At 54.5% G+C, this 23,662-nt stretch overlaps 8 protein-coding genes across 8 annotated transcripts; 4 read left to right on the top strand and 4 right to left on the bottom strand.

The window, feature by feature from the left end:
• Positions 1–564: 564 nt before the first annotated feature.
• On the bottom strand, positions 565–2,639 carry PFLUO_LOCUS7605 (ribose-phosphate pyrophosphokinase 1; the record flags this gene model as incomplete). Its single annotated transcript, XM_073785265.1, has 6 exons — positions 565–575; positions 637–1,530; positions 1,584–1,942; positions 2,002–2,171; positions 2,224–2,283; positions 2,340–2,639. The coding sequence occupies 6 exons, from the start codon at positions 2,637–2,639 to the stop codon at positions 565–567; spliced, it is 1,794 nt and encodes a 597-aa protein (XP_073641638.1).
• Positions 2,640–2,817: 178 nt separating this feature from the next.
• On the top strand, positions 2,818–4,808 carry PFLUO_LOCUS7604 (chaperonin-containing T-complex alpha subunit Cct1; the record flags this gene model as incomplete). Its single annotated transcript, XM_073785264.1, has 6 exons — positions 2,818–2,860; positions 2,920–2,967; positions 3,025–3,110; positions 3,171–3,275; positions 3,331–4,365; positions 4,425–4,808. The coding sequence occupies 6 exons, from the start codon at positions 2,818–2,820 to the stop codon at positions 4,806–4,808; spliced, it is 1,701 nt and encodes a 566-aa protein (XP_073641637.1).
• Positions 4,809–5,000: 192 nt separating this feature from the next.
• PFLUO_LOCUS7603 (uncharacterized protein) lies at positions 5,001–6,153 on the bottom strand (the record flags this gene model as incomplete). The annotated part of the gene is made up of 2 exons (XM_073785263.1): positions 5,001–6,054; positions 6,116–6,153. 2 exons carry the CDS (start codon positions 6,151–6,153, stop codon positions 5,001–5,003), a joined length of 1,092 nt encoding a protein of 363 aa, XP_073641636.1.
• Positions 6,154–6,532: 379 nt separating this feature from the next.
• On the bottom strand, positions 6,533–8,209 carry PFLUO_LOCUS7602 (uncharacterized protein; the record flags this gene model as incomplete). The annotated part of the gene is made up of 3 exons (XM_073785262.1): positions 6,533–7,929; positions 7,983–8,096; positions 8,149–8,209. The coding sequence occupies 3 exons, from the start codon at positions 8,207–8,209 to the stop codon at positions 6,533–6,535; spliced, it is 1,572 nt and encodes a 523-aa protein (XP_073641635.1).
• An 884-nt stretch (positions 8,210–9,093) lies between these two features.
• PFLUO_LOCUS7601 (rRNA bioproteinsis protein rrp5) lies at positions 9,094–14,674 on the top strand (the record flags this gene model as incomplete). Its single annotated transcript, XM_073785261.1, has 3 exons — positions 9,094–9,546; positions 9,617–14,032; positions 14,105–14,674. The coding sequence occupies 3 exons, from the start codon at positions 9,094–9,096 to the stop codon at positions 14,672–14,674; spliced, it is 5,439 nt and encodes a 1,812-aa protein (XP_073641634.1).
• A 368-nt stretch (positions 14,675–15,042) lies between these two features.
• PFLUO_LOCUS7600 (Altered inheritance of mitochondria protein 6) lies at positions 15,043–16,487 on the top strand (the record flags this gene model as incomplete). Its single annotated transcript, XM_073785260.1, has 2 exons — positions 15,043–15,317; positions 15,398–16,487. 2 exons carry the CDS (start codon positions 15,043–15,045, stop codon positions 16,485–16,487), a joined length of 1,365 nt encoding a protein of 454 aa, XP_073641633.1.
• A 674-nt stretch (positions 16,488–17,161) lies between these two features.
• PFLUO_LOCUS7599 (uncharacterized protein) lies at positions 17,162–18,385 on the bottom strand (the record flags this gene model as incomplete). Its single annotated transcript, XM_073785259.1, has 1 exon — positions 17,162–18,385. The coding sequence occupies one exon, from the start codon at positions 18,383–18,385 to the stop codon at positions 17,162–17,164; it is 1,224 nt and encodes a 407-aa protein (XP_073641632.1).
• Positions 18,386–19,297: 912 nt separating this feature from the next.
• PFLUO_LOCUS7598 (cohesin complex subunit) lies at positions 19,298–22,915 on the top strand (the record flags this gene model as incomplete). The annotated part of the gene is made up of 2 exons (XM_073785258.1): positions 19,298–19,736; positions 19,797–22,915. The coding sequence occupies 2 exons, from the start codon at positions 19,298–19,300 to the stop codon at positions 22,913–22,915; spliced, it is 3,558 nt and encodes a 1,185-aa protein (XP_073641631.1).
• Positions 22,916–23,662: the final 747 nt, after the last annotated feature.

Raw genomic sequence — 23,662 nt, 5'->3', positions numbered from 1 at the left:
GGTGCTTGTACAGCTTTTTCTTACGTCTTTTCTCATTTACTTGTTTCTACTATTTCCTTCAACCCGATAATGTGCACCCTCTCTTGTATATTTGTATTGTCTTGGGGATCTTTATCCTTTTCCTCGTCTCCATCTAGTTCCAGACTCAACAATCCACTAGCCAGCCTATGATTCTCCTTCTACCAGGTTTTTCTGACTCTAGCTTGTCGGTGTCTTAACACTTTGGATGAGACAGCTAGACTACCTTGGACGTATTTTTTGAAGCAGTAAGAAACTGATTGATAAGAAAAGACATGAATCATTCTTCTCATAAGTCACATTTCCACATCCCTCCCCCCGACCAGTTCCCCGATTCCTAACTCCACGGCCATGAAAAAACAATTACGAGGTATCTTGGATGGGAATCTTTCAATCACAAGACGGACAATGGATGCAGGGCTTTCGACACATCCCTCTATTCCGCTGAAGGACTCTGTATAGTCCGAATATGTCATTGCACCTGATGGAAATTCGACTTGAGGAGCACGCAGGTTCCGACAACGTTCCGACAACCGGCGAAATAGCTTAGTAGGAGCCTGATGGAAACAATATGTTAGCGTTGCTGCAGCAAGGAATGAGATGGAAAAATAAACGTACGACCAAACATGCACCACTTTTCGGCCAGTCGACCACACTGGGGGTTGAGGCATTTGGTAACACCAGGCTCGATCCCTTCCGGTTGCTCGAAGGGGATGCAAAGCGACTTGGCACCCATGCTGGGCGCCTTGGCGTCTTCAGCCTCGCCAGAGTCTTCCTCTGCCTTCCGGGCACTCATATCCTTGATCTGGTCCTCGCACTTCTCAGTTCCGCAGAAGGGGATTAGAAGGAGATTCTTCTCATTCAGCGCAGGGGTGAACAAATTCCAGTCGGTGATCTGCTTGCGGTGAGCGCGGAACTCTGTATCAGCGCGCTTGTACATATCGGCCTGGATTGTTTCCAGCAGAGCAGGGACGGCGGTCGCCAGCTCGGGGATCGGAATCGAGCTCTTGCCCTCCTTTCCGAGGATGTCACGGCGCGCAGCGGTGACGAAGTGACCAGACGACTCGCCAGGGCCGAACTCCAGGCGCAGGGGCACGCCGCGCAGCTCGTACTGGTTGAACTTCCAGCCGGGGGAGTTGCTGCTCTTGTCGCTGAGGACACGGACACCGGCCGCCTCGAGAACGGCAACGAGGCCATCCACCTCGGCATAAAGCTTCTGGCGATCCTCATCGCTCGTCTTGGCAGTGATGCCGACAGGGATGATCATGGTTTGGACCTCTGCCACGCGAGGAGGCAGGACCAGGCCGTTGTTGTCGCTGTGTATCATGACCATGACACCAATCGTCCGGGTCGACAGACCCCAGGAGTTCTGCCAGACGTGCAGAGGGGGCTTCTGCTCGCCAGGCTTAGCAGACGGGTCTTCGACGGTGAGACCGAACATGCGTGCGAAGTTAGTCCCTAGACCGTGGGAGGTGCCACCTTGAATACCACGGCCAGTGGCAGGGATGTAGCCTATGTACAAGTTAGTTCGACGCCTCTTTTTCTTTTCAAGGGGGAATAATTACCTTCGACTGTTGTAGTATAAAGTCCTCCTGCAAATTTCTCTTTGTCGGTCTTCTGGCCCTTGACCACGGGAACAGCGAGGAGCTCCTCGTAGACCAGCGCGTAGTAGTCGAGGATCTGCCGAACCTCCTCCCGAGCAGCATTCTCGGTCAAATGGGCCGTGTGACCTTCCTGCCACAGGAACTCGCGGGTTCGCAGGAAGGGCTGGGGGTGCTTGAACTCCCAGCGCACCACCGAGTTCCACTGGTTCAGCTTCAATGGCAGGTCTCTATGACTTCTGATCCATTTGGCATAGTAGGGGTACATGACCGTCTCCGAGGTGGGACGGATGGCAATCTTTTTCTCAAGAGGGGTCGAGCCACTGTATTCGTTTGTTGTTAGCACAATGTCCCCAGCACGGAGGGAAAAGGAGATCCATACGCATGCGTGACCCATGCAACCTCAGCAGCGAAACCCTCAATGTGATCCTTCTCCTTCTGCAGCACATCCTCCGACACGAACAGAGGGAAAGAACAATTCTTGACCCCCAGTTTCTTGATCCTCAGATTAAACCATGTCTGGATCTCCTCCCAGATGAAGTAGGAAGCGGGCTAAAGCAGATTAGTCGAGTGTTATTCTCTCCGACCAAAAACCATGACACACCTTCAGGATGAAGCAGCCCGAGACATCGTAATAATCCAGCATGTCACCTTTCGTGAGTACCTTCAAATGGAGATCAGTTCAGAACCACCTTGCCAAGCTAGCGACCTTGAAATTACCTGTTGGTACCAGCTAGGAAAATCCTCGCTCTTGGAGGCATCAATACCGATCAAGGCAGCATTTTCAATCTTCTTCTTGGCCGGCTTGGTGGAGCCCTTCTTGGACTCATCCTTGCCAATCCCCTTTTCCTTCTTGGCCGCTTTGTCCGCCTTATCAGCAGCCATCTTCGCGGCCTTTGCGGCCTTTTTGGCAGCGTTCTTGGACTCGCCCTGAGGCTCGGCGGGGTTCTCCGAGCGGTCCGGCAGAGAGATGGGCGCAGCGTCCGCAGGGACAGAGGCGTCGGTAGTCTGGCTAGCCATGGTGAGGGCGAAGGTGTGGTGCGAAGCAGCGGAGCAAACAAGATGACTCCCCTTCGAGAAATAAATGTGGGATAAAACAAAAGGGCCTCACCGCCCGGGCAAAAATCACCCCCCCAATTATTCCCCCCCAAACCGAAAGCACAGCTCGGCCATCACACACTCTCGCTACACTTTCGTCATGGCTGGCATCTTTGAGGCTCCGCGGAATGCGGATACTCTCTGTGAGATATTCTTTTCCCTCGAGTACTTGCATCATTGACCTAACATCTCTCGCACACAGTCTTGGGTGGACAGAAAATCACCGGCGCCGATGTTCGCGAGCAAAATGGTATGTGGGATGAGTGTCGAGCTTCTGTGGTGGGTTCGAATGCTAATCTCTTTGCAGTCCTCGCGACACAGGCCATTTCCAATGTTATCAAAAGCTCCTTCGGTCCCTCAGGTCTGGACAAGATGATGGTGGATGACATTGGGGTATGAACACAATAACAAGCCCCCGCGGAACTCTTCGAATCGGTATCTGACTATTGCTAGGATGTGACTGTGACGAACGATGGCGCTACGATTCTGTCTTTGCTGGATATTGAGCACCCCGCGGGCAAGATCCTGGTGGACTTGGCACAGCAGCAGGATAAGGAGGTACGGGGAAACAATCTACACCTGTTTTGAGGGCCGAGTTGCTAACCTTTACTAGGTCGGTGATGGTACCACCTCAGTCGTCCTCATTGCTTCCGAGCTTCTGCGAAGGGGGAATGAGCTGATGAAGAACCGGATACACCCCACCACGATCATCAACGGATACAGGCTGGCTCTGCGGGAGGCTGTGAAATATATGAACGAGAACATCGCGACCAAGGTTGAGAACCTGGGCAAGGACAGCTTGATCAACATTGCGAAGACGTCCATGTCGAGTAAGATCATTGGTTCCGATCCCGATTTCTTTGCGAATCTTTGTGTGGACGCGATGCTCCTGGTGAAGACGACCAACCAGAGGAATGAGACCAAGTACCCGGTCAAGGCTGTGAACCTGCTCAAGGCCCACGGTAAGAGTGGAACTGAGTCGGTTCTGGTCAATGGCTATGCCCTGAACTGCACGGTTGCCTCCCAGGCCATGAAGACCCGTATCCCCGATGCCAAGATCGCCTGTCTCGACATTAACTTGCAAAAAGAACGGATGAAGCTTGGCGTTCAGATCACCGTTGAAGACCCTGATCAGCTGGAGCAGATTCGCCAGCGGGAGGCCGGTATTGTCTTGGAGCGGGTGGAGATGATTCTCAAGTCCGGTGCCAACGTCGTCTTCACGACCAAGGGTATCGATGACATGGTCCTCAAGCTGTTCGTTGAGAAGGGCGCAATGGCGGTCCGCCGCTGCAAGAAAGAGGACCTGCGACGCATCGCCAAGGCCACCGGTGCTACTCTGGTCAGCACTCTGTCCGACCTCAATGGAGATGAAAAATTCGAGTCGTCATACTTGGGACACGCCGAGGAAGTTGTGCAAGAACGGATCTCTGATGACGAGTGTATCCTTGTCAAGGGAACCAAGGTCCACACGTCGGCCTCGATCATCCTTCGGGGCGCTAATGAGTTCAGCTTGGACGAGATGGAACGCTCCGTCCACGACTCTCTATGCGCTATTAAGCGGACTCTGGAGAGCGGAAGCATCGTCCCTGGAGGTGGTGCCGTGGAAACAGCTCTTCACATCTATTTGGAGGAATTCGCAGTCACAGTAGTAGGTTTCTCTCCCAAAAATTTTCTCTGTTGTCCGATTTCTAACTTGTTCATCTACAGGGCTCTCGCGAGCAGCTCGCCATCGGCGAATTCGCCCAGTCTCTCCTCATCATCCCCAAGACCCTCGCCGTCAACGCAGCCAAGGACTCGTCCGAGCTAGTTGCCCAGCTCCGTGTCCGCCACGCCCTGTCACAGCGTGCGGAGGAAGGCGATGTCAACGAGGAAGAAAAGGCTATCGCCAAGAAGAAGACCTACCGAAACTACGGTTTGGACCTGATGAAGGGCCGCGTCCACGACAGCTTGAAGGCCGGTGTCCTTGAGCCCAGCATGAGCAAGATCAAGCAGCTCAAGAGTGCCGTCGAGGCCTGCATTTCCATCATGCGCATTGACACGATCATCAAGCTGGACCCGGAGCAGAAGCAGGATGATGGCCACGGTCATTAGGACAGGCTACTGTGCCATGTGAATTCCCCAGCTAGAAAAAAAATGATAATCTGATGTTTCATAGAAATGGATATGGGCGGTGGCTTTCCACTGCATCTGTACGTACTGACTGTATTTGCACCGCGTAGAATTTCAGTAGACCGTGAGCTGGCTACTCTATACAAACAGTATGTCCACACAACGTCAATCAAGTCACCCGCGCTTCTCCGCCATCAGTCGCCGATACTCCTCGACAATAGTCCTTCTCTCCCCAGCCAATTCCTCCCGACGCCTCAAACTCCCCACCGCAGCAGGCACATTCGCAACATCGACCTTAGCCCCGCCGCGCACCTTGAATATCTCCCTCGGCTTCGTCAGCTGCGGTGGCGCCTGCACAACATCAAACGGATTGGCCTTGCGCTCGCGGTCCCGTTTCTTCAGCTTCGCCCATGGATCCGGGTCATCATCGTCGCTGACATGGCCCCCCGTCTCGTCATCCCCGCCATCAGCAGTGCGGTTATTCTTGCCCTTCTTTTTCTTCTTCCCAGCAGCAGAAGCAGCAGCCTTCTTCTTCGCCTTCCCCGCCCCAGCCTCGGCCTCCCACTCCTTCCATAACCGCAACTGATCCTCCATCTCCGTCTCGCGTTCTTCTCTCTCGGCCTGCTCGCGCTCCCGGATCCGTGTGTCCTCTTCGCGCCACCCCTGCTGGAGCCGCCGTAGATGTTTCTCGTGTCTCGTCTGTCTATCCTCGCGCATCTTGCCAACTCCAGGGGCGTTTGATTTTTTCATAGCAGACAGCGGGAGCGTGCGGTCTACCCTTGCCGCGAATTCGGAGAGCTTTTCACCGGGCAGGATCTGGGGCATTGCCTGCGCGGACTTGGTGTCTTTTGTCTTGTTCTTGTTGTTGTCGGCTTCGTCTTTGGTATCCTCTCGCTTTCGCTTCTTGTTGTTTCCTTCAGAGTCCTGGGTATTATCCTTCTTTTGTTGTGGTTGTTTTTTCTGTTTCTTTCCTGTATCTAGCCCGGATGGCGTGCGTTGACCGGTGGCTTGGAATTGCATGAGTCGACGGAATGCTTTCGGGGTATCATCTGCCAAGTCATTTTGGCGCTGGCTCTTGGATTTTTTGGATTTTTTGGTGTTCTCCGAGGCTTGCTCGGGCTGATTGTGCTTCTGCGTCTGCTTGTTCTTTGCTGGCGCGCCTTTCTTCAGTTTCGGGTCGCGCACGGGAAGAGGTTTGGCCAACTCCGATGGTGGGAGGTTGAAGGTTCTGCAGATTGATTTGGATTATTAGTATTGATCTGAAGACTGTAGGTCGCTTTCTAACTCACGTCTCGTCATTCTGGCGGCGCTTGTGCTTGTGAGGCATGGTGGATGTGGTTGGGGGATGGAGGTTGGAGTTTGCGCAACTTTTTTTTTTCTCGGGGGAGGGCGGCATCTTATCGATCGCCAGCCAACCGTGGACGACTCTATACATTCTACGAGTTGAGACCTCGATTAACAATTTGACTCAAACATCTATTCAATTCAAACTCCTGGTCCTAGTAACACCTCGCTGGATTCGAAAACCCACAAATGCAATCCATACAAACCCGAAGCAGACAAAAAGCAGACAACAAAACAGGTATGCCACGCTAACAAGACACAAAACCCTCCGAAGCGCCAGACAATGCTCGCAGGAAATCAAACAGAAATCCCCCGAAAGTGCTAAACAGAAAAAAAGAAACAGACAGAAACATGGGTAGAAATTATTCGTCCTCATCGTCGTAGGGATCTACCGTAGCCGCCCAGCCGCACTGCCAGCGTCGACCCTCTCCTTCACCATTAGTCCGAAGCTCGCGAGCCTCGGGGCCTTCGCGCCAGCATCGCGCGCTGTAATCATCGCTCACGGTGATAAGCTCCCCGTCAACCGTCCAAGAGGCCCCCGTGACTTCTTTCTGGTGGCCTTCGACCAACGGAGTGCCAGACTGATAGATTGGGATGGTGTCCTCCAGTCGTCCGGAGAGACCAACTCCAGAATTGGTGCGGCGAAGGCCAGACCGGGTTGAGAAAAGCGAGGGCTGGCGGGGAAGGTCATCCTCCGGCTTTTGAACAGGCGAATCCAGGTACCGCTCATCGGTGGGGAAGAGCATTGCGCAATGATCGCTACTACCGACAGCAAGCATCTCCGGACGATCATTCGCCGCCTTGCGCATAGCGAGCTTGACGTAGAAGGAAGAAACTTGGAGACGCGGGTGGCGGAAGCCATACAGAGGTCCGAGGCCATCTTTATCAGCGCCGCCTGTACGCCGCGGACGGTTGTTGTTTAATGAGAGCTCAGGTGCATGTCCCAGCACCAGATGCGAAGTCGCGTATGCATAAACTGTGCCATCACGACAAAGTGTGTACAGTCTCGCGCCATCGCCACCGAATGCCATCGAAGTAAGACCAAACCGACGGTATTTGACATGACTGTCCGGCTCTCGAGAGGTAGACAGAGGAAGAACGGGTCGACCGCGTCGGTTGTTATGCGCCGTTCGCAAATCCCACAGCCTCACACTCGCACTGGCCTCTGACGCAGTAACAAAGAGGTTTTCACGGCCAGAAGGCAGAAAGGCCAGAGAAGTGACCGTGATATCAGAGCGGCCAAACGGAGGCGGGTCATTTTTGTCCAAGGTCAGATTCTGGGGAGTGGAATAGGAGTGGGCTCCATGGATCGTATTCAGGACATGAGGATAGGTCACTTTTGGAGCTGTGGCCAGAGCAGAATGATCACCCTCAGATTCCAGGGAGCACTGGACTTGCAACGAAGGTCGCTCAACCCCTTTGCAACGAAGGTCCCAGATGTTGACATTCCCGTCCCGGCTGCATGTCGCAAGAACTTTGTTGTTTGCAGCCGGCTGGAACTGGACCCGTTTCACCGACGAGACATGGTTCGATAAGCAGTAAATAGGTTGTTGCGTGGTCATATCAATGACCAAAGATGTTTGATCTCCGGAGGCGGTGGCCAACAGCATATCATCCGACGAGAATTCAAGGTCCATGACTGAATTCATGTGAGGACGAAAGCCCAGGTACGCCTCAGAAAAGCCGCGTTGATCATCTTTGGATGAATCTAACAACCGAATGCCGCCTTCCTCATCACCCACTGCAACCAGCGAATTGGCTGGTATCAATGTCAACAGCCAGTCATAGAAAACGGGGCTGACAAAAACTTACTATTGCATGAAGCATTGCAAAATGGGAGGGCCAGCGATCCCTCGTTCGCATAGCTCGCGCACGAATGACGATCTTCCGGTCGCGAGTGGAAATTCGAGGTTAAATCTTGCCAGCCTGGAAGAAGGTGAGATTGAGATCGGTAATGTGGATTGAATTGGACACCAACCAGCTCCAGAGTTGGATCGTATGGTCACCCGGTTCGCGCGTGCGCCTAGCATACTTCGCATAAACAGGGCACCGGATGTCTGCAATGCTCGCGATCGGCTAACAGGCGAAACAGGCCGAGGAAGCTTGGGAGGGCTTGGAGGGGTTTGAACCAGTTGACGGCCTCGAGAAGCTACACCCAAGTCTGGAATTAAAGCCTTATGTTCATTCTCATCTCCCGTTGGGGAGATCAGACGAACTTTCTTCAAGGGCGACGACTGCAGAGGAGAGGCCGTCGAGGAGAACGAATGCTTTCTTTTCCTGTTAGGAGTCCGTGGCAAATCTGGCACGCCATGCTGGGGGCTCCTAGTACTGCCGGCCTTGGACGTTCTAGTAAATGCTGGACCCAAACGGTTGACTGCGGGCGAATTCAGTGTTCTCAAGGCTTGGCGATTGGTCTTGACGCTGCTGGCATTATTGCCACTGTTCAGCAGAGACCGTGGAGTAAAGAACTTCCTAAAGGACCGGGGGGTGACCGGGGGTGGTTTCCTGAGCTTCCGTCGAGTACCAGCATCGGAAACTACGGAGGGCGGGGATGATGGGAGCTCCTGGGACGGAGGGAGGATAGGCTCAGAGCGTGGTACTTCTGGAAGACCGGAAACCAGGTCCATGGTGAGCCTCAAAGCGACAAAGAGTGACTGGAGGTGGGATGCATGGGGTGAGAGGGAAAAAAAGGGACACGACCAGCAGGGCGGAGTTGCAGCACGTCGCGAGTCCAGGGCGTGTTCGTGTCTTGACGCGGGAAGGGCCAATTAAGGCGCGGACCGGCCATCGCGCAAATATCTACCTACCGCTTGGCTCACCGCCCACCCGCTCATCGGACCGGCAGATTTTCGATTTTCATTTTTTTTTTTTTTTTTACTTTGGTCCGTCAAGACAATCCACGCATCGGCCTCGCCTGTTCATTATGGCGCCGATTAAGCGGAAGGGGAATGCCCCCGAGGAAACGGCTACTCGTCAGCCCCAGAAGCGCGCTAAAGTGGGAGCAGATGAGCGCAAAAAGGATCAGAAGAAAGAAAAAGATGCCCCGGCCCCGAAAGCTTCGGAACTGTCTGTGCTACGGGAGGATGAACCATCATTTCCCCGTGGTGGTGGCAGCGTTCTGACGCCATTGGAGCGCAAGCAAATCCAGATCCAGGCGACCAAGGATGTTTTGTTTGAACAGAAGGGACCGAAAGGACCGAAGAAACCAGCCGGTGCACTCGAAGATAGTGACGAGGACGACGTTGAAATGGAAGACGCAGATGATACTGCGCCTACTACGAAAAAGTCGCGGAAGAAGAAGACAAAGGGAAAGAAGGATGCCGACCGGGAACCCGCTGAGAAGGAGGATGTCCGTATCGAGGGTCTGACCTTCAAGGTATGAGAATTTTGTTTCCAATGGCAGGCAGTCTGGACTAGCCATGCTTACTTTTCTTTTCTTTTCACAGCGCATTGTGCCCGGATCTATGATCCTTGGTCAGGTGTCGAGTATAAATGCCCACGATATCGCCCTGTCCCTTCCCAACAATCTCACTGGCTACATCCCTCTCACCGCGGTCTCGAAGGGCATCGAACAGAAGATTGAGAAGATGCTTAACGACGAGGAGGGCGATGACGAGGAAGAAAGCTCGGATGAGGATTCCTTGGAGCTGAAGGACTATTTCTACCTGGGTCAATTTTTACGAGCATTCGTGGTGTCCGCCGGTAGCAACACCAATGAGACTAGCGGCAAAAGCAAGAAACGCATTGAACTGTCGGTTGATCCCAGACAAGCCAACACGGGTCTCTCCAAATCCGACCTGGTTGCAAACTCCGCTGTCCAAGCATCCGTCGTCAGCGTGGAGGACCACGGCCTGATCATGGACCTTGGTATCGAAGGCTCCGACTTGAAGGGCTTCATGTCCTCCAAGGAAGTCGACCCTCGCATTGAGTATTCGAGCATCAAGGAAGGATCCGTGTTCTTGTGTATGATCACAGGCCAGAACACTAGTGGCAATGTTGTCAAACTGTCTGCCAATCTCCAATCTTCCGCCTCGATCAAAAAATCTCACTACCTCAGCTCCTCCCCTACCATCACTTCTTTTCTTCCAGGTGTTGCTGCCGAGATTCTTTTGACTGAGGTTACGTCTCATGGAATGGCCGGGAAGATCATGGGTATGCTGGACACCACGGTGGACTTGGTTCACTCTGGCGCCAACGCGGGCAAGGATGATTTGGAGAAGAAGTTCAAAATTGGTGCTAAGCTGAAGGCCCGCATTGTTTCGACTTTCCCATCCGCGGAACCATTCAAGGTTGGGTTTTCAATGCTGGACCACGTTCTCAAGCTGTCGTCCGATGCGCTTGGCCCTGGTTCGTCCGGTGATGCACCAGCTATCTCAGCAATCGTTTCCGAGGCCAAGGTTGTTAAGGTCGACTCCGGTCTGGGTGTCTATGTTCAGCTTGATAAAACGGGTCACCTCGGTTTTGTCCACATTTCTAGGCTATCGGACGGCAAGGTCGACTCTATCTCCGCTGAGTCGGGCCCGTACAGCGTTGGGTCTTCCCATGAGGCCAGAATCGTCGGGTACAACATGCTCGATAACCTCTACCTCCTGTCATTCGAGAAGACTATCATCGAACAGCCCTTCCTTCGAATTGAGGATGTCACCGTTGGCGCGACTGTGAAAGGAAAGGTAGAGAAGATCCTGATTGGTCCTACGGGAATGGATGGATTGATTGTTGGTCTGGCGGATGGGATTAGCGGTCTTGTGCCTTCTATGCACTTTGCAGATACCCAGCTTCAATTCCCGGAGAAGAAGTTCCGCGACGGCATGAAAATCTCGGCCAGGATTTTGTCAGTCAACCTGGAGAAGCGCCAGATTCGCTTGACCTTGAAGAAGAGCTTGCTCAACAGCGAGTCTGCCATCTGGAAGGACTACGAAGGCATTGTTGCTGGGTCTCAATCCCCTGGAACTATCGTCAACCTTCAGACACACGGTGCTGTTGTCCAATTCTACGGCACTATTCGCGGCTTCCTGCCCGTGTCGGAGATGAGCGAGGCTTACATCAAGGATCCAGCCCAGCATTTCAAACTGGGTCAAGTGGTCAACGTTCACGCACTCAGTGTAGACGCATCAAAGGGCAGACTGACTGTGTCGTGTAAGGATCCCTCGACATTTACTGAGAAGTACCGCAAGGCCTTTGAAGATATCCATCCTGGTCTGCTCGTTACCGGGACAGTGTTTGAAAAGTCCAGCGATGACGTCCTGCTTAAGCTCGACGACTCAGGGCTGGTCGCTCGTCTGGACGCGCAGCATATCATCGATGGGTCTCCGTCCAAGCAGAGCTCAACTCTTTCCAAGATTCGAGTTGGACAAAAGATGAACGATCTTCTGGTTCTCGATATCCAGCGTTCCCGCCGTCTCATCAGAGTGTCCGGCAGAGTCAGCCTGAAGAAGGCCTCCAAGGGCAAGACCATGCCCAGCCAGTTTGATCAACTACAGGAGGGTTCTACTGTCACGGGTTTTGTCCGGAATATCACTCCCGCTGGTGTGTTTGTCGAGTTCCTCGGTGAGCTCAATGGTTTGGTCCCGAAGCGTCTTATTGAAGATGCCAACCTCTCGCAACCCGAGTTCGGTTTGTCGAAGGGACAAACTGTCTCTGTGACAGTCCACTCTGTGGAACTTGACTTGCAGCGTTTCATTCTGAGCATGAAGCCTGTTGGGGCAACTCGTGCAGGCCCTAAGCAAAAGGCTGCGCCTACCGATGATGTCGTCGCAAACCCCGTTGACGACAATATCAAGGCCCTATCCGACTTCACTTTCGGGCGGATCGTCAAGTGCAAGATTGCATCCGTCAAGGCCACCCAGGTCAACGTCCAATTGGCAGACAACATCCAAGGTCGGATTGACGTTTCCGAAATCTTCGACAACTGGGAGGATCTCAAGGATCGGAAGCAGCCTCTTCGATTCTTCCGTCCCAAGCAGGAACTCTCTGCCCGGATCCTGGGCATTCACGATGCTCGCAACCACAAGTTCTTGCCTGTCAGCCATCGCACCGGTAAATACCCAGTGTTCGAGCTCACGCTCAAGCCGAGCTTCCTGAAAGCAGCCAATCCAGCTCCGCTGAACCTGGAGCAAGTTCAAGTCGGCTCGTCCTGGATGGGCTTCGTCAATAATGTTGCCGATGACTGTCTCTGGATCAACCTTACCCCCAACGTGCGGGGCAGACTTCGTTTCATGGATGCATCGGATGACCTGTCTCTGTTGACGGATGTGGAGAAGAACTTCCCCATTGGATCTGCACTCAAGGTCCAAGTTACTGCTGTTAACCCTGAAAAGGGCCACCTTGATCTTTCCGCCCGCCAGGGCTTCGACAAGCTCGCCTTCGGAGATATCTCCGCCGGTATGATCTTGCCTGGAAGAGTGACCAAGGTCACCGAGCGCCATGTGCTCATGCAGCTCGGCGAGGGACTTGTCGGTGCCGTCAACATGGTTGACCTGGCCGACGACTACTCCAAGGCCAACCCGACTGTCTACCACAAGAACGAGGTGCTTCGCGCTTGTGTGGTTGCCGTTGACAGCTCCAGCAAGAAGATTGCCTTGTCTCTCCGGCCTTCCAAGGTTCTCAGCTCGTCGATGCCAGTCCAGGACCGCGAAATCACCTCCTTGAAGGAACTGAAAGCCAACGATATCGTCAGAGGCTTCGTCAAGAAGATTGCAGACTCTGGTCTTTTTGTTACCGTGGGCAACGACTTGACTGCCTACGTTCGTGTGTCCGAGCTTTCGGACTCATATCTCAAGGAATGGAAGGATTCCTTCCAGGTGGACCAGCTGGTCAAGGGCCGGGTCACTCTGGTTAACCCAGAGCAGAGCAAGCTGCAGATCACTCTGAAGGAGTCTGCTCTGGATCCCAACTACAAGACTCCGGTGCGGGTTGGAGACCTCAAGGTGGGCCAGGTGGTGACGGGCAAAATCCGCAAGGTCGAGGAATTCGGCGCATTCATTGTCATTGACCGCTCCGCTAACATCAGCGGTCTCTGCCACCGCAGCGAAATGGCTGAGAAGCGTGTTGAAGATGCCCGGACCTTGTATGACGAAGGCGACGCCGTGAAAGCCAAGATCATTAAGATTGATCGCGAGCAGAACAAGATCTCGTTCTCGCTCAAAGCCTCCCACTTCCAAGATGAAGCGGACGAGGAGAATGGCAGCGAGGACGAAGAAGATGGTGTGAGCATTGACGGCCTTGGCGGTGTCAAGGTCGGAGACAGCGACGACGAAGATGAGGATGATGATGATGACGATGTGTCTATGGGAGGACTCGATCTGGAAGATGACAGTGACGAGGAAGGCTCGGACAGTGATGAAGATGTGCCGATGAAAGACAGCAAGCCCTCCAAAACTGGAGGACTCGGTGCGGCTGGCTTTGACTGGAGCGGCAACGTCCAAAATGACGAGGCTCAGGCCGCCGCTTCAGACAGCGACGAGGAGCAGACGAAGAAAAAGAAGAAGAACCGCAAGCCTGAGATCCAAGTCGACCGCACCGGCGATCTGGATGCCAACGGCCCACAGTCTGTCGCGGATTACGAGCGTCTTCTTCTGGGCGAGCCTGACTCGTCTCTTCTGTGGCTGCAGTACATGGCGTTCCAGCTGGAACTGGGCGAAGTCGAAAAGGCCCGCGCCATTGCCGAGCGTGCGCTGCGCACCATCACCATGGGCCAGGATGCCGAGAAGCTTAATGTCTGGGTTGCGCTGCTGAACTTGGAGAACACCTATGGCAATGATGACAGCCTCGAGGACGTCTTCAAGCGCGCGTGCCAATACAACGAACCGCAGGAGATTTACGAGCGGATGATCAGCATCTACATCCAGTCCGGCAAGAACGAGGTATGCACCGACTCCTTCTCCCCGCACACCTGCTCGCTACGGAATTCATTGCTAACAAATCATTCTCTACAGAAAGCGGATGAGCTCTTCGGGGCAGCTCTCAAGAAGAAGATCTCCACCCAATCCCCCAAGTTCTTCCTCAACTTCGCCACCTTCCTCTTCGACACGATGGCCGCACCGCAGCGTGGCCGGGCTCTTCTGCCACGCGCCATCCAGTCCCTGCCAAAGCACACTCACGTCGAGACGACCACCAAGTTTGGACAACTGGAATTCCGCTCCCCGAACGGCGACATTGAACGCGGCCGCACCGTGTTCGAGGGCCTGCTATCCTCGTTCCCCAAGCGCATTGACCTGTGGAACGTACTTCTCGACCTAGAGATCAAGGCGGGCGATGCGGAGCAGGTCCGCCGCCTGTTTGAGCGGGTCCTCGGCCTGCAGAGCGGCAAGAAGGGTGGCGCCGCCATTAGCGTGGACGAAAGCAAGAAGCTCAAGCCCAAGCAGGCTCGATTCCTGTTCAAGAAGTGGCTGGCCTTTGAGGAGAAGCGGGCTGCTGCCGGGGAGGGCGATGAGAAGATGGTCGAGGAGATCAAGGCGCGCGCTGCGGCGTATGTCAAATCTCTGCAGAAGGAGGAGGATGAGTGAGTGGCTCTTGGCCTGCTACTATCCGACCATCCAACCCAAAAAAAAAAAACGTGGGCGTTTCTGGCCGTTGCATGTACATAGTCCCTTAGCATATATTTTCTTCTTTTTTTCGTCTCTTCCCAGTTTTCCTACTGCAGTCGATCATCCTCCAATTGATCGCTGGCCCTATCCGACCACTGCAGTCCATCACACGCGGACTTGGTTCGTCCCTGAGGGTTTGGCCGGTCACGTTCCACGGTCCTGGCCTATCAGGGCCAACGGAGTCGGGGCATGCTTCGCCGGTAGATCAGACCATGGATAAACCAAGAGGCAAGACGGACGGGAAACCATCATAAGAATGGTACTGTACTCCCTTTCTCAGCACCATCATGGCGCCGGCTGTGCAGCAAATACCGCCTCAGGGCTCGTCGTCGACGGCTTGTCTGCTCGAGTTCCCCTTTGACACTTATACAGACGTCCTCGATGAACATCCATCAGAACGAGAGGGGGGCGAGGGGCAGCCTGCCAGTCGATCGCGTCAAGCTTGGACTCCCTCCCTTGAGTATGGGTACAAGGATGAGCCGCCATTGCGGGAGATTCTCTCGTGGTGGTGTCGATGGAGGCGGTATCTGGGCCGCGCATGCCGTGTGTTCTTCATTTTGCTGTGGGTACCTAACTTATTCCTTTCTGCACTTCCTCGCAGGAAAATCAAAAATGCTACAAAACTAACAGCGCAATGATCAGGGGCATCGTCCAGTTCATCTCACTCGCCTTCGGCATCGTCCTCAGCTTCTTCCCAGATGAATACGACCGCGCCGCGCAAACCTGGAAGTATGTCGACGAGGGCCACATCGTGGAGGACATCGCGCACTGGCCGACGGATATCTCGCGGGACATCGTCCCCGTGGCGTGCCACTCGCACAACGACTACTGGCGGCGAGTCCCGCTGTACTCCGCCCTGCAAGCGGGCTGCATCAGCGTCGAGGCCGACGTCTGGTTCTTCGACGACGACGAGCTATACGTCGGCCACACGCGGTCCGCGCTGACCTGGCGCCGCACCCTGCGGTCGATGTACATCGATCCGCTGGTCACGATTCTCGAGCACCAGAACCCCGTCACCAGGTTCCAGCCGCGAGTCAACGGCCGTCCGCTGAACGGCGTCTTCGATACCGACCCGGCCCAAACGCTGGTCCTGCTGGTTGACTTCAAGACGGACGGCGCAGCGACCTGGCCGGCTGTCGTGAAGGAGCTCGCCCCGCTGCGCGACCGCGGCTATCTAACCCATTTCAATGGCCGCGAGGTCGTCAGTGGTCCCATCACCGTCATCGGAACGGGGAATACGCCCTTTGATCTCGTCATGGCCAACTCGAGCTACCGGGATATTTTCTTCGACGCCCCGCTCGACAAGCTCGTCGACGACAGTAACAAGAACAATACGACCTCGTCTGCACAAACCGCCTCCGATCCCTTCATGACCCCCCGCTCTCCAGACAAGGGCCAAGGCGTATCCGGCATGCCGGCCGTGATAACAGCCCACACATTCAACACCACGAACAGCTACTACGCCTCGGTCTCGTTCGAAACAGCCATCGGCTTCCCCTGGCCATTCCATTTCACGGAGAGCCAAATGACCCGTCTCCGGACGCAGATCCGCGTCGCGCATGCGCATGGCTTGAAGGTGCGGTATTGGGCGCTGCCCAGCTGGCCGCGGAGTCTGCGTAATCACATCTGGCGCATTCTCGTGCAGGAGGGGGTTGATATATTGAATGTGGATGATTTGGTCGCGGCTACGAAGGGGGATTGGAAGATTCGTGTTTTTGATTGGTGGCTTTGATCGATCTTGGGGTCTATATCCTGGTCTTTTTTTTTATGGTTGATGAATGATCTTACTGCTTGGAATTGCGTTCTTTTGTTTCTTGCGTTCTTTGTTTTTTGGCTGGCGTTATTGATCTGGGTCGTTTTTTATATTTTGATATCCGTGATACCTTGGCTTTGTTTTTACGATAGACTACGAAGTTGATATTAGAATGATCTTCTTATGCCTCGATGGAATCCATGGTGTGATGGTGTGATGAAAATTAAATTGAAATTGCTGCAATGCATGCATGTCCTCGTTACTTATCCCAGTCGCCGTCGTCGGCCAGCACTTGGCACTCACGGACTATTAGACTCCACGAACTCCCTCTCCAGCAAGCCAGTCCCAAAGGACGTTATGTGGCCTGCATGGAACAACATTGTTGACAATGTTCCGAAAATCAAAACAATTAAATGCTAGACAAAACAAAACACAAATGCACATGTTCAAAAAGCAGATTTAGTGGAGGAAATAAAAGCCAACACCGCTTGGAATTGGACCACATCGTGGGTATCATCGGGTTAAGACTTGGACACTCTTTTTTCAGCCCTGCGCCAGCAAGAAGAGAGAGAGAGAGAGAGAGAGAGAAGGAGAGAAGGAGAGAGAGAGAGAGAAGGAGAGAAGGAGAGAGATCAGAAACAACGAGGAAGAACTCATAAACTAAACAAGGCTTCTTCGCCAAACTCGCGCACCACAGTGCCTTCCTCGCGGAGCAGTCCGCCCAGCCAGTGCTTGGCGGTCTCGAAGTCCTTAGCGCCGAATTTGACAAGCACGAACCCGGCACGCACGCGCGCCGCGGTCCAGGTGACGTTGTTCTTTGCGCTGAGCGAGGGCTCCAGTGCAGAGGCCGGGGCAGTTGCCGACCAATTCCGGCTGCCGATACGCGGCTGCGAGTTGAATTGGTGCATGAGGAAGGAACCGAGATCGTCGTATACAGGCCCGGACAGGATCAGCGTGCCGAGAACGCCGTGCGGCCGCGTCCGTTCCTGGAGGATGTTCATGGGCGCCAGGCCGGCCTGCGGTGGCGGAGTGTCGACACGAGGGGAGTGGCTGTCCCTACCGAGATCGGTGGCGGTGCCCTCCTCCTCCTCGTCGTCGTCTTCTTCGTCTTCGTCTTCGTCGCTGTTGAGGTCTTCATCCTCGTCGTCCAGGATGACCGAATCTCGCAGCAAAAGTCGCGTTTTGCCCGTCTTCTCGTCGGTGGCCCAGACTTCGTTCCGGCCCCGCCAGGAACGAAAGTTCCAGTCCTCTCCGCGCGACGTGCGGCCCTGTGTCACCCAGTCGAGCACGCACAGGCTGCTGCGCTGGTCGCCCTTGGCGGTGGCATCCACGGTAAAGGTCTGTATTTGGGCGTAGCGGCTGTGCTGGAAGGGCACCGAGGGGTCCGGCAAGTAGCACAGGGCGGCTTGGCGGCCGATCCGGACGTCCAGGCTCTGCTGGCTCATGTCGGAGAGGTGCTCGTTAGCGGGCATTTGTTTGCGATGGCCCTTGATAACATTGGGCATGTTGCCGCGGTTGTTGGGGTCGGTTTTGAAGATCTTCGTGCTTCCTTGCGGCGTGGTCACGACCATCCTCGTCTTCGGCTCGAGTGTGATTGACACCTCGATGTGGTCACCCGGCAGGAGCCCGCCGCCGTAGGTGAGAAGATAGAGATGCACCGGCCGGCAGAGACTCTTCGACTCCTCCGAGGCCGGTCCATGGCCATTGCTGCCCACGAATCCCGGTGCCCGCGGGACTAGCTTCAATGGGTATTTGTAGGTGAGGGTGGTGAGGGTTGGGTTGGCGGGCGGGAGGAGGGACAGGACCACGGTGCCCTGGCCGGGCTTCGCGATGGAAGACTCAAAGGGCGAGATGATAGGCATGGCCGGTTGTCGCATGGCTGGAAAAGAAAACAGGGTATTCGGGACCGAGGGAGGCCAGTCCGAGGGTTTATGAGGTGGCAGTCAAAGAATCAGCCAAGAATGGCGCAAATGGCAACGGGGCTCGTCAGGTCATGTGGCGGTCAGCAGCAGAGCGGTGCAGCATGATGCTGTGCAGAATGTTCAGAATTACCCCAGAATAGTGTCTGGCAGACCCTGGTGTATATACCGCAATATGATACCATTCATTAGTCACATGTACCCACGAATGGCGTAGGTACAGGCGGGCTGGAGTCAATGGCCCTTGGTGGCCATGGTGTCCGTGGTGCCGAGTGGACAGACTCCGTTTCAAGCGGGGGGGGATTATGTAGCGAGCGTCCTTGGCTCCAGTGTCGAACGGTTGGCTGGAGCCCGTGAAGCAGTTTCTATTACGGCATTCCGTCTGACTTGCGGCCCCGTGATCCACGCCGGACCCACTGTGTGACGGAATGCATACGGGTATTGATGCCATGGAATACAGGCGATCAGGCAGTCAAGCACCCAGGCACCCAGGCACCCAGGCACCACAGACACGATCGCGTCCCGGACTCAACATCCCCCATCCATTAGGATTGCCTCCCCCTCTTCCTCGTAGGGCTTCGTTTTCTCGCTTCTGGTCCAATCCTCTTGTTCTGCAATTCGCGAATGCAGAATCTGCTTGAACTCACAGCAGCCCCGACTATACCACTCCCTCCTAGTCCTGACACGCGCTGGTCAGTGATCCCCCCCGAACCTCGCGAAGCCACCCACGCGCGTCCCGCCCGCAGCGCGGATCACTCTTGATTTCTGCAACACATCTCCGCCGCGAAAACACTGGCCTGCTTGGCGTATTCCATCCGCTAGTGCCAGCCTTCACTCTCTTGTCCTCACTACCCGACTTATTCTTGCACCATGGAGGTCGACGACCCGCCCACAAGTCCCGAAGCGGGATCAACAACCCCCGCCGAAGACAGACGCAAATCCGGACGCGCAACGCGGCGCCCTGATATCTTTTCCCAGAGTACCCATTCCGCCAAACGCAAGCGAGGCGAGCCCCGTGGCGACGATGACTCGGAGAGTGACGACGCGTCCGAGTCGGACAGTGACGACGCCGCCGACGAAGACGCGGACGAGGAGGAGTTGAGAGAAAGGCGCCGTGCTGCACGCAAAGCCACCACCAAGAAACTATCTAATTCCAGGAAATCTCATGCAGCAAAGAAACCCAAGGTCACCGCCAACGGACTGGCACGACAGCTGGCCTTCCGACCAGCCAATGGCCGACTCCCAGGTTCACGTCCCAAGAAAGCGAGGCCTCGACCCAGTCTCGCGGCTGGTGAGCGTGGGCTGTTTGGTACGTTTTTTTCTTTTTGGAACTCCGTACATACAATCTGGCTGACTGTTTTGGTTTTAGCGGAGGTTTTTGGGAAGAGCAACAATGCCGACACCGCTGCCGCCCAGTGGCTGACCCGATACCAACGTCACAATGGGCAAGGGCTGCGCGACTTGATCAACTTCATTCTACGATGCGCCGGAGCCGATCTCGAGATCAGTGAGGCGGAGGCGGCAGATGCAGACAATGCTCCAGACCGCATCAAGGATTTACAGAATTTATACCAGGCACAGGGTATCACTGACTATCCCCTCGTATCCAAGGTAAAGAAATACCGAGCGTTCCAGACTCTCCTTGAGGAGTATACGATCGCGCTCATCCAGACTTTCCATCACTCATCGGTTCTCTACACGGATGACGCCCTGCTCGAAAATATTCACGTCTGGGTATCCTCCATGTCCACCGCCGGTTGTCGGCCATTTCGGCATACGGCGACCATCATCGGTCTAGCAATCATGAATGCCTTGTGTGAAATTGCGCGGGAGGTAATGGCGACCGTGTCAACCTCTCGCAAGCAACTCGAGAGCGAAAAGAAGAAAAAGTCTGTGAACAAGGGTCGCGTGGACGCCATCCAGAAGGCTGTTTCGGAGGGTGAGGAGAAGACTGAGCGACTCGACGAGCTCCTGCAAGATTTTTTCGACACGATTTTTGTCCACCGCTATCGAGATATTGATGGGACGATCCGTGCGGAGTGCCTGGCGGCTCTGGGCCGATGGATTCGCACATACCGCGAGGTCTTCTTTGAAGGACAATACTTGCGGTATCTCGGATGGAATCTTGCGGATGTGGTTTCGCAAGTCCGGCTTGTTTCCGTGTCACAATTGCTGCCGCTGTATGAGAATAGAGATAACATCGGCGGCCTTCATTCCTTTACCGAGCGCTTCCGCTCACGGATCGTTGAGATCGCTGTCCAGGATGCGGACATCAATGTCCGCGGGGTGGCCGTTGAGCTGTTGAATCATCTCCGCGAAGCCGGATTCCTTGAACCAGACGATATCGACGCCGCTGGCCGGTTGGTATTCGACATGGATCCTCGCATCCGGAAGACAGCCGGTCGCTTCTTTGTATCCAACGTGCAGGACGCATTTGAATCAATCACCGAGGAAGTGGGGGATGAGATCACCGAGATGTTTCCCGACGACGATGAGGATGACTTCGACTCACCAAAACGGGCATGGATCAAGTTCAAGTGCCTGGTTGACATGTTTCAGGCGTACGACCAGCAGGAATCTGAACAGCAGCAAGAACGGACCTCGGTGCGTGATTCGCTCTCAGGCGTGCCGCTAGATTCACGGTTTGTTCTGGCAACGGAAGCAATTTATCCCCATATGGAGGACCTTTCTCAATGGCAAGCATTGGCTGGTTACCTGCTCTACGACCACTCCCAGATTGCCGACGATCCGTCTGAAGATGACACGACTGGCGTTGTGAGAAACCTGTACAAGATGCAGGAGGGCCAGGAAGCTATTCTGCTTCAGGTTCTCTGCGCTGCCGTGAAGCTCCGTGTTCTCGATGTTGCCAAATCCGATATTGACAAGCGAGGGCGCAAGGTGAAGGCCCTGACGGAGAAGATCCCCGAGCTCCAGGAAGAAATCTCCCACGGCTTGGCGCAAATTATTCCGCAGCTTCTCAACAAGTTCGGATCTACCCCAGAAGCGGCCTCTGCGGTCTTGCGATTGGAGCATTTTGTCGACCTGGACGCGATTCAAGACCTCCAGAAGGATGCCACGGCCTACTCGTCTTTGCTGAATGATATCAACAAGCAATTCCTCACCCATTCGGACCAAGATGTGCTGGCGGAGGCAAGCGTGGCTTTCCTCCATGCTAAGAGCTCCGATGAGATGCGCGAGGCGCTGGAGAGCAAGATTCAGGAGCTATGGGATGATATGGTGGAGGCACTTGGTGCATTGTCCCGTAAAAAGGATGTCCAGGAAGGAGGATCCATCTCCGACCCGACCCTCACCGACTTGACCAACACCGTCACGCGCATTTCGAACCTTGCTGGCATCACAGACTGCACCAGCATTCTTGAAACGGTACCTAGCACCCGCTCAAGGTCCAAGAAGGACCGCCCGGAAGCCCCCTTCAACACGCTCATTCATCTCGCGGAGCGTGGCGTTCTCAAGGAAGACGAGGATGAGGAGACGGCCCAGGCAGAGGCAGAGCTTGTGACAAGCAGCCTCCGAACCTTGCTCTTCTATTTCATGTGGAAAGTGCAAGCGCTGGCCGCTGCGTTGAATGACGGCAAAGCATCCTTCACGACCTCCTATTTCGAAGCCCTCACCAAGAGTCGCGAAATGTTCGCGTCTACCCTCACCAAGATCATGGAGAAGCGCTCTGGTCTCGATGAGCTACGGTTCACAGCTACGACCACCTTCCTGGACCTGCAGACACTATTCAGCACGCTTCGCAACGTCGGACAGGGCAATGGCAACGATGAAGACGTTGTCTTCCAGACTCAAAGCCTCGTCCACGAAATTGGACATGATGCCCAGGCCCTCATCACCAAAATCCACGGCATCGCCGAACGCACCTTCGCCAGGAAATCCGGCCATGACATCGATCCCGCTGACGACGACGCCCCGAAAGACGACCCTGAAGACGAAGACGAGGCCAGCGACGAAGACGACGACGACGAGGCGGTAGCCAACGAGCGCCTCCGCAGCAACATCGTGGCCGAACAGCGTCTATGCGAGCTAACCGGCAAGCTTGTCCTCGCCATCATCGCCCGCATCGTCGACGCCTCTGGTGCCAAGCGCGGCTCCCTGAAGAAGCGCCTGCTGCGCAACAAGACCGCGCTGGGTCCGAATTACCGCGAGGTATTGACGTACCTGGAAGAGCGGAAGCCGCGCAGCGCGCCGAAAAGCAGAGCGAAGCAGCAGCCCGCCAAACCTGGTGCCGCCGCGGACCAGCCGGCTGGCAAAAAGTCTGCTATCTCTGCCGAACATGTCGAAGACGATGATGAGGAGGAAGAAGAAGAGGGTGGACGGCCGGATCCCATGGAAGAGGATGAAGATGATGATCTGCGCGCTCGCGGACTCGTTGAGGATGATATCGACCGCGAGGACGAGAACATCGAAGACTTGAATGCTCTAGTCGCCGATCCTGACGAGGACGAGGACGAAGTCATGGGTGACTGATGCTTTCCTCAGTTCTCTCGATCATATGTATTCATTTTTCTTTGTCTCTAAAGTACTTTTTCCCATTTGCCCTATTTGCGGATATGGAACCCGCGACCTGTGTGTATGCTATGACATCGATCTCTTTTACCTTTTTTTTTTCTTCTTCTGTTCTTCCAATATCTTTGCTCTTCATGCTTATTATTTATTACCCTATTCTGATACAAATCTATTCCCCCTTTGTTGCTATATCTCTTCTTTCGTAGTGGCATAGGTAATGTCGCTTGCATTGGCATTGGTTATATTTATTTCCCCGTTGTTATGTTGACATAGGCTCAGGCTCGATGGTATTGTTACGAGATGCCGCTGTAAAGCAATATACAGATTTGTGGCACGTCTTGCTGTTCTAGTATACAGGCACATGAAGCGACATTTACAATCAGTCTACCGGAAACGCACTACTCGAATACAAGTTTGCTGTTGTAGAACTTGGCATTTTTCCTGGCTAACTGCGAGATGACAAAAAGCTTTTCAGGGGGAGGGGCGCCATTGGACCAGATCATCGGCGATGTAGAAGAGCAACATCTCTGCAAAAATCGCCAACGAATGGGCCGCCATTGCCAGTGGCAGAAGCGAGTGGGGAGGAGTTCCTCGAGAGGGCCCAAACCCCACGCGAGGAACACCAGATGGGAAGGGGTAGGGGGGAGGGGGTGCATTAACATAGGAGAGCAAAGAACCGATCCTGCAAACAAATACGCCTGTGTATGA

The sequence above is a fragment of the Penicillium psychrofluorescens genome (genome assembly GCF_964197705.1).
Source record: "Penicillium psychrofluorescens genome assembly, chromosome: 5".
Classification (NCBI taxonomy): Eukaryota; Fungi; Ascomycota; class Eurotiomycetes; order Eurotiales; family Aspergillaceae; genus Penicillium; species Penicillium psychrofluorescens.
Note: the sequence above shows the minus strand (reverse complement) of the source record. Positions and strands in the feature narration are given on the sequence as shown.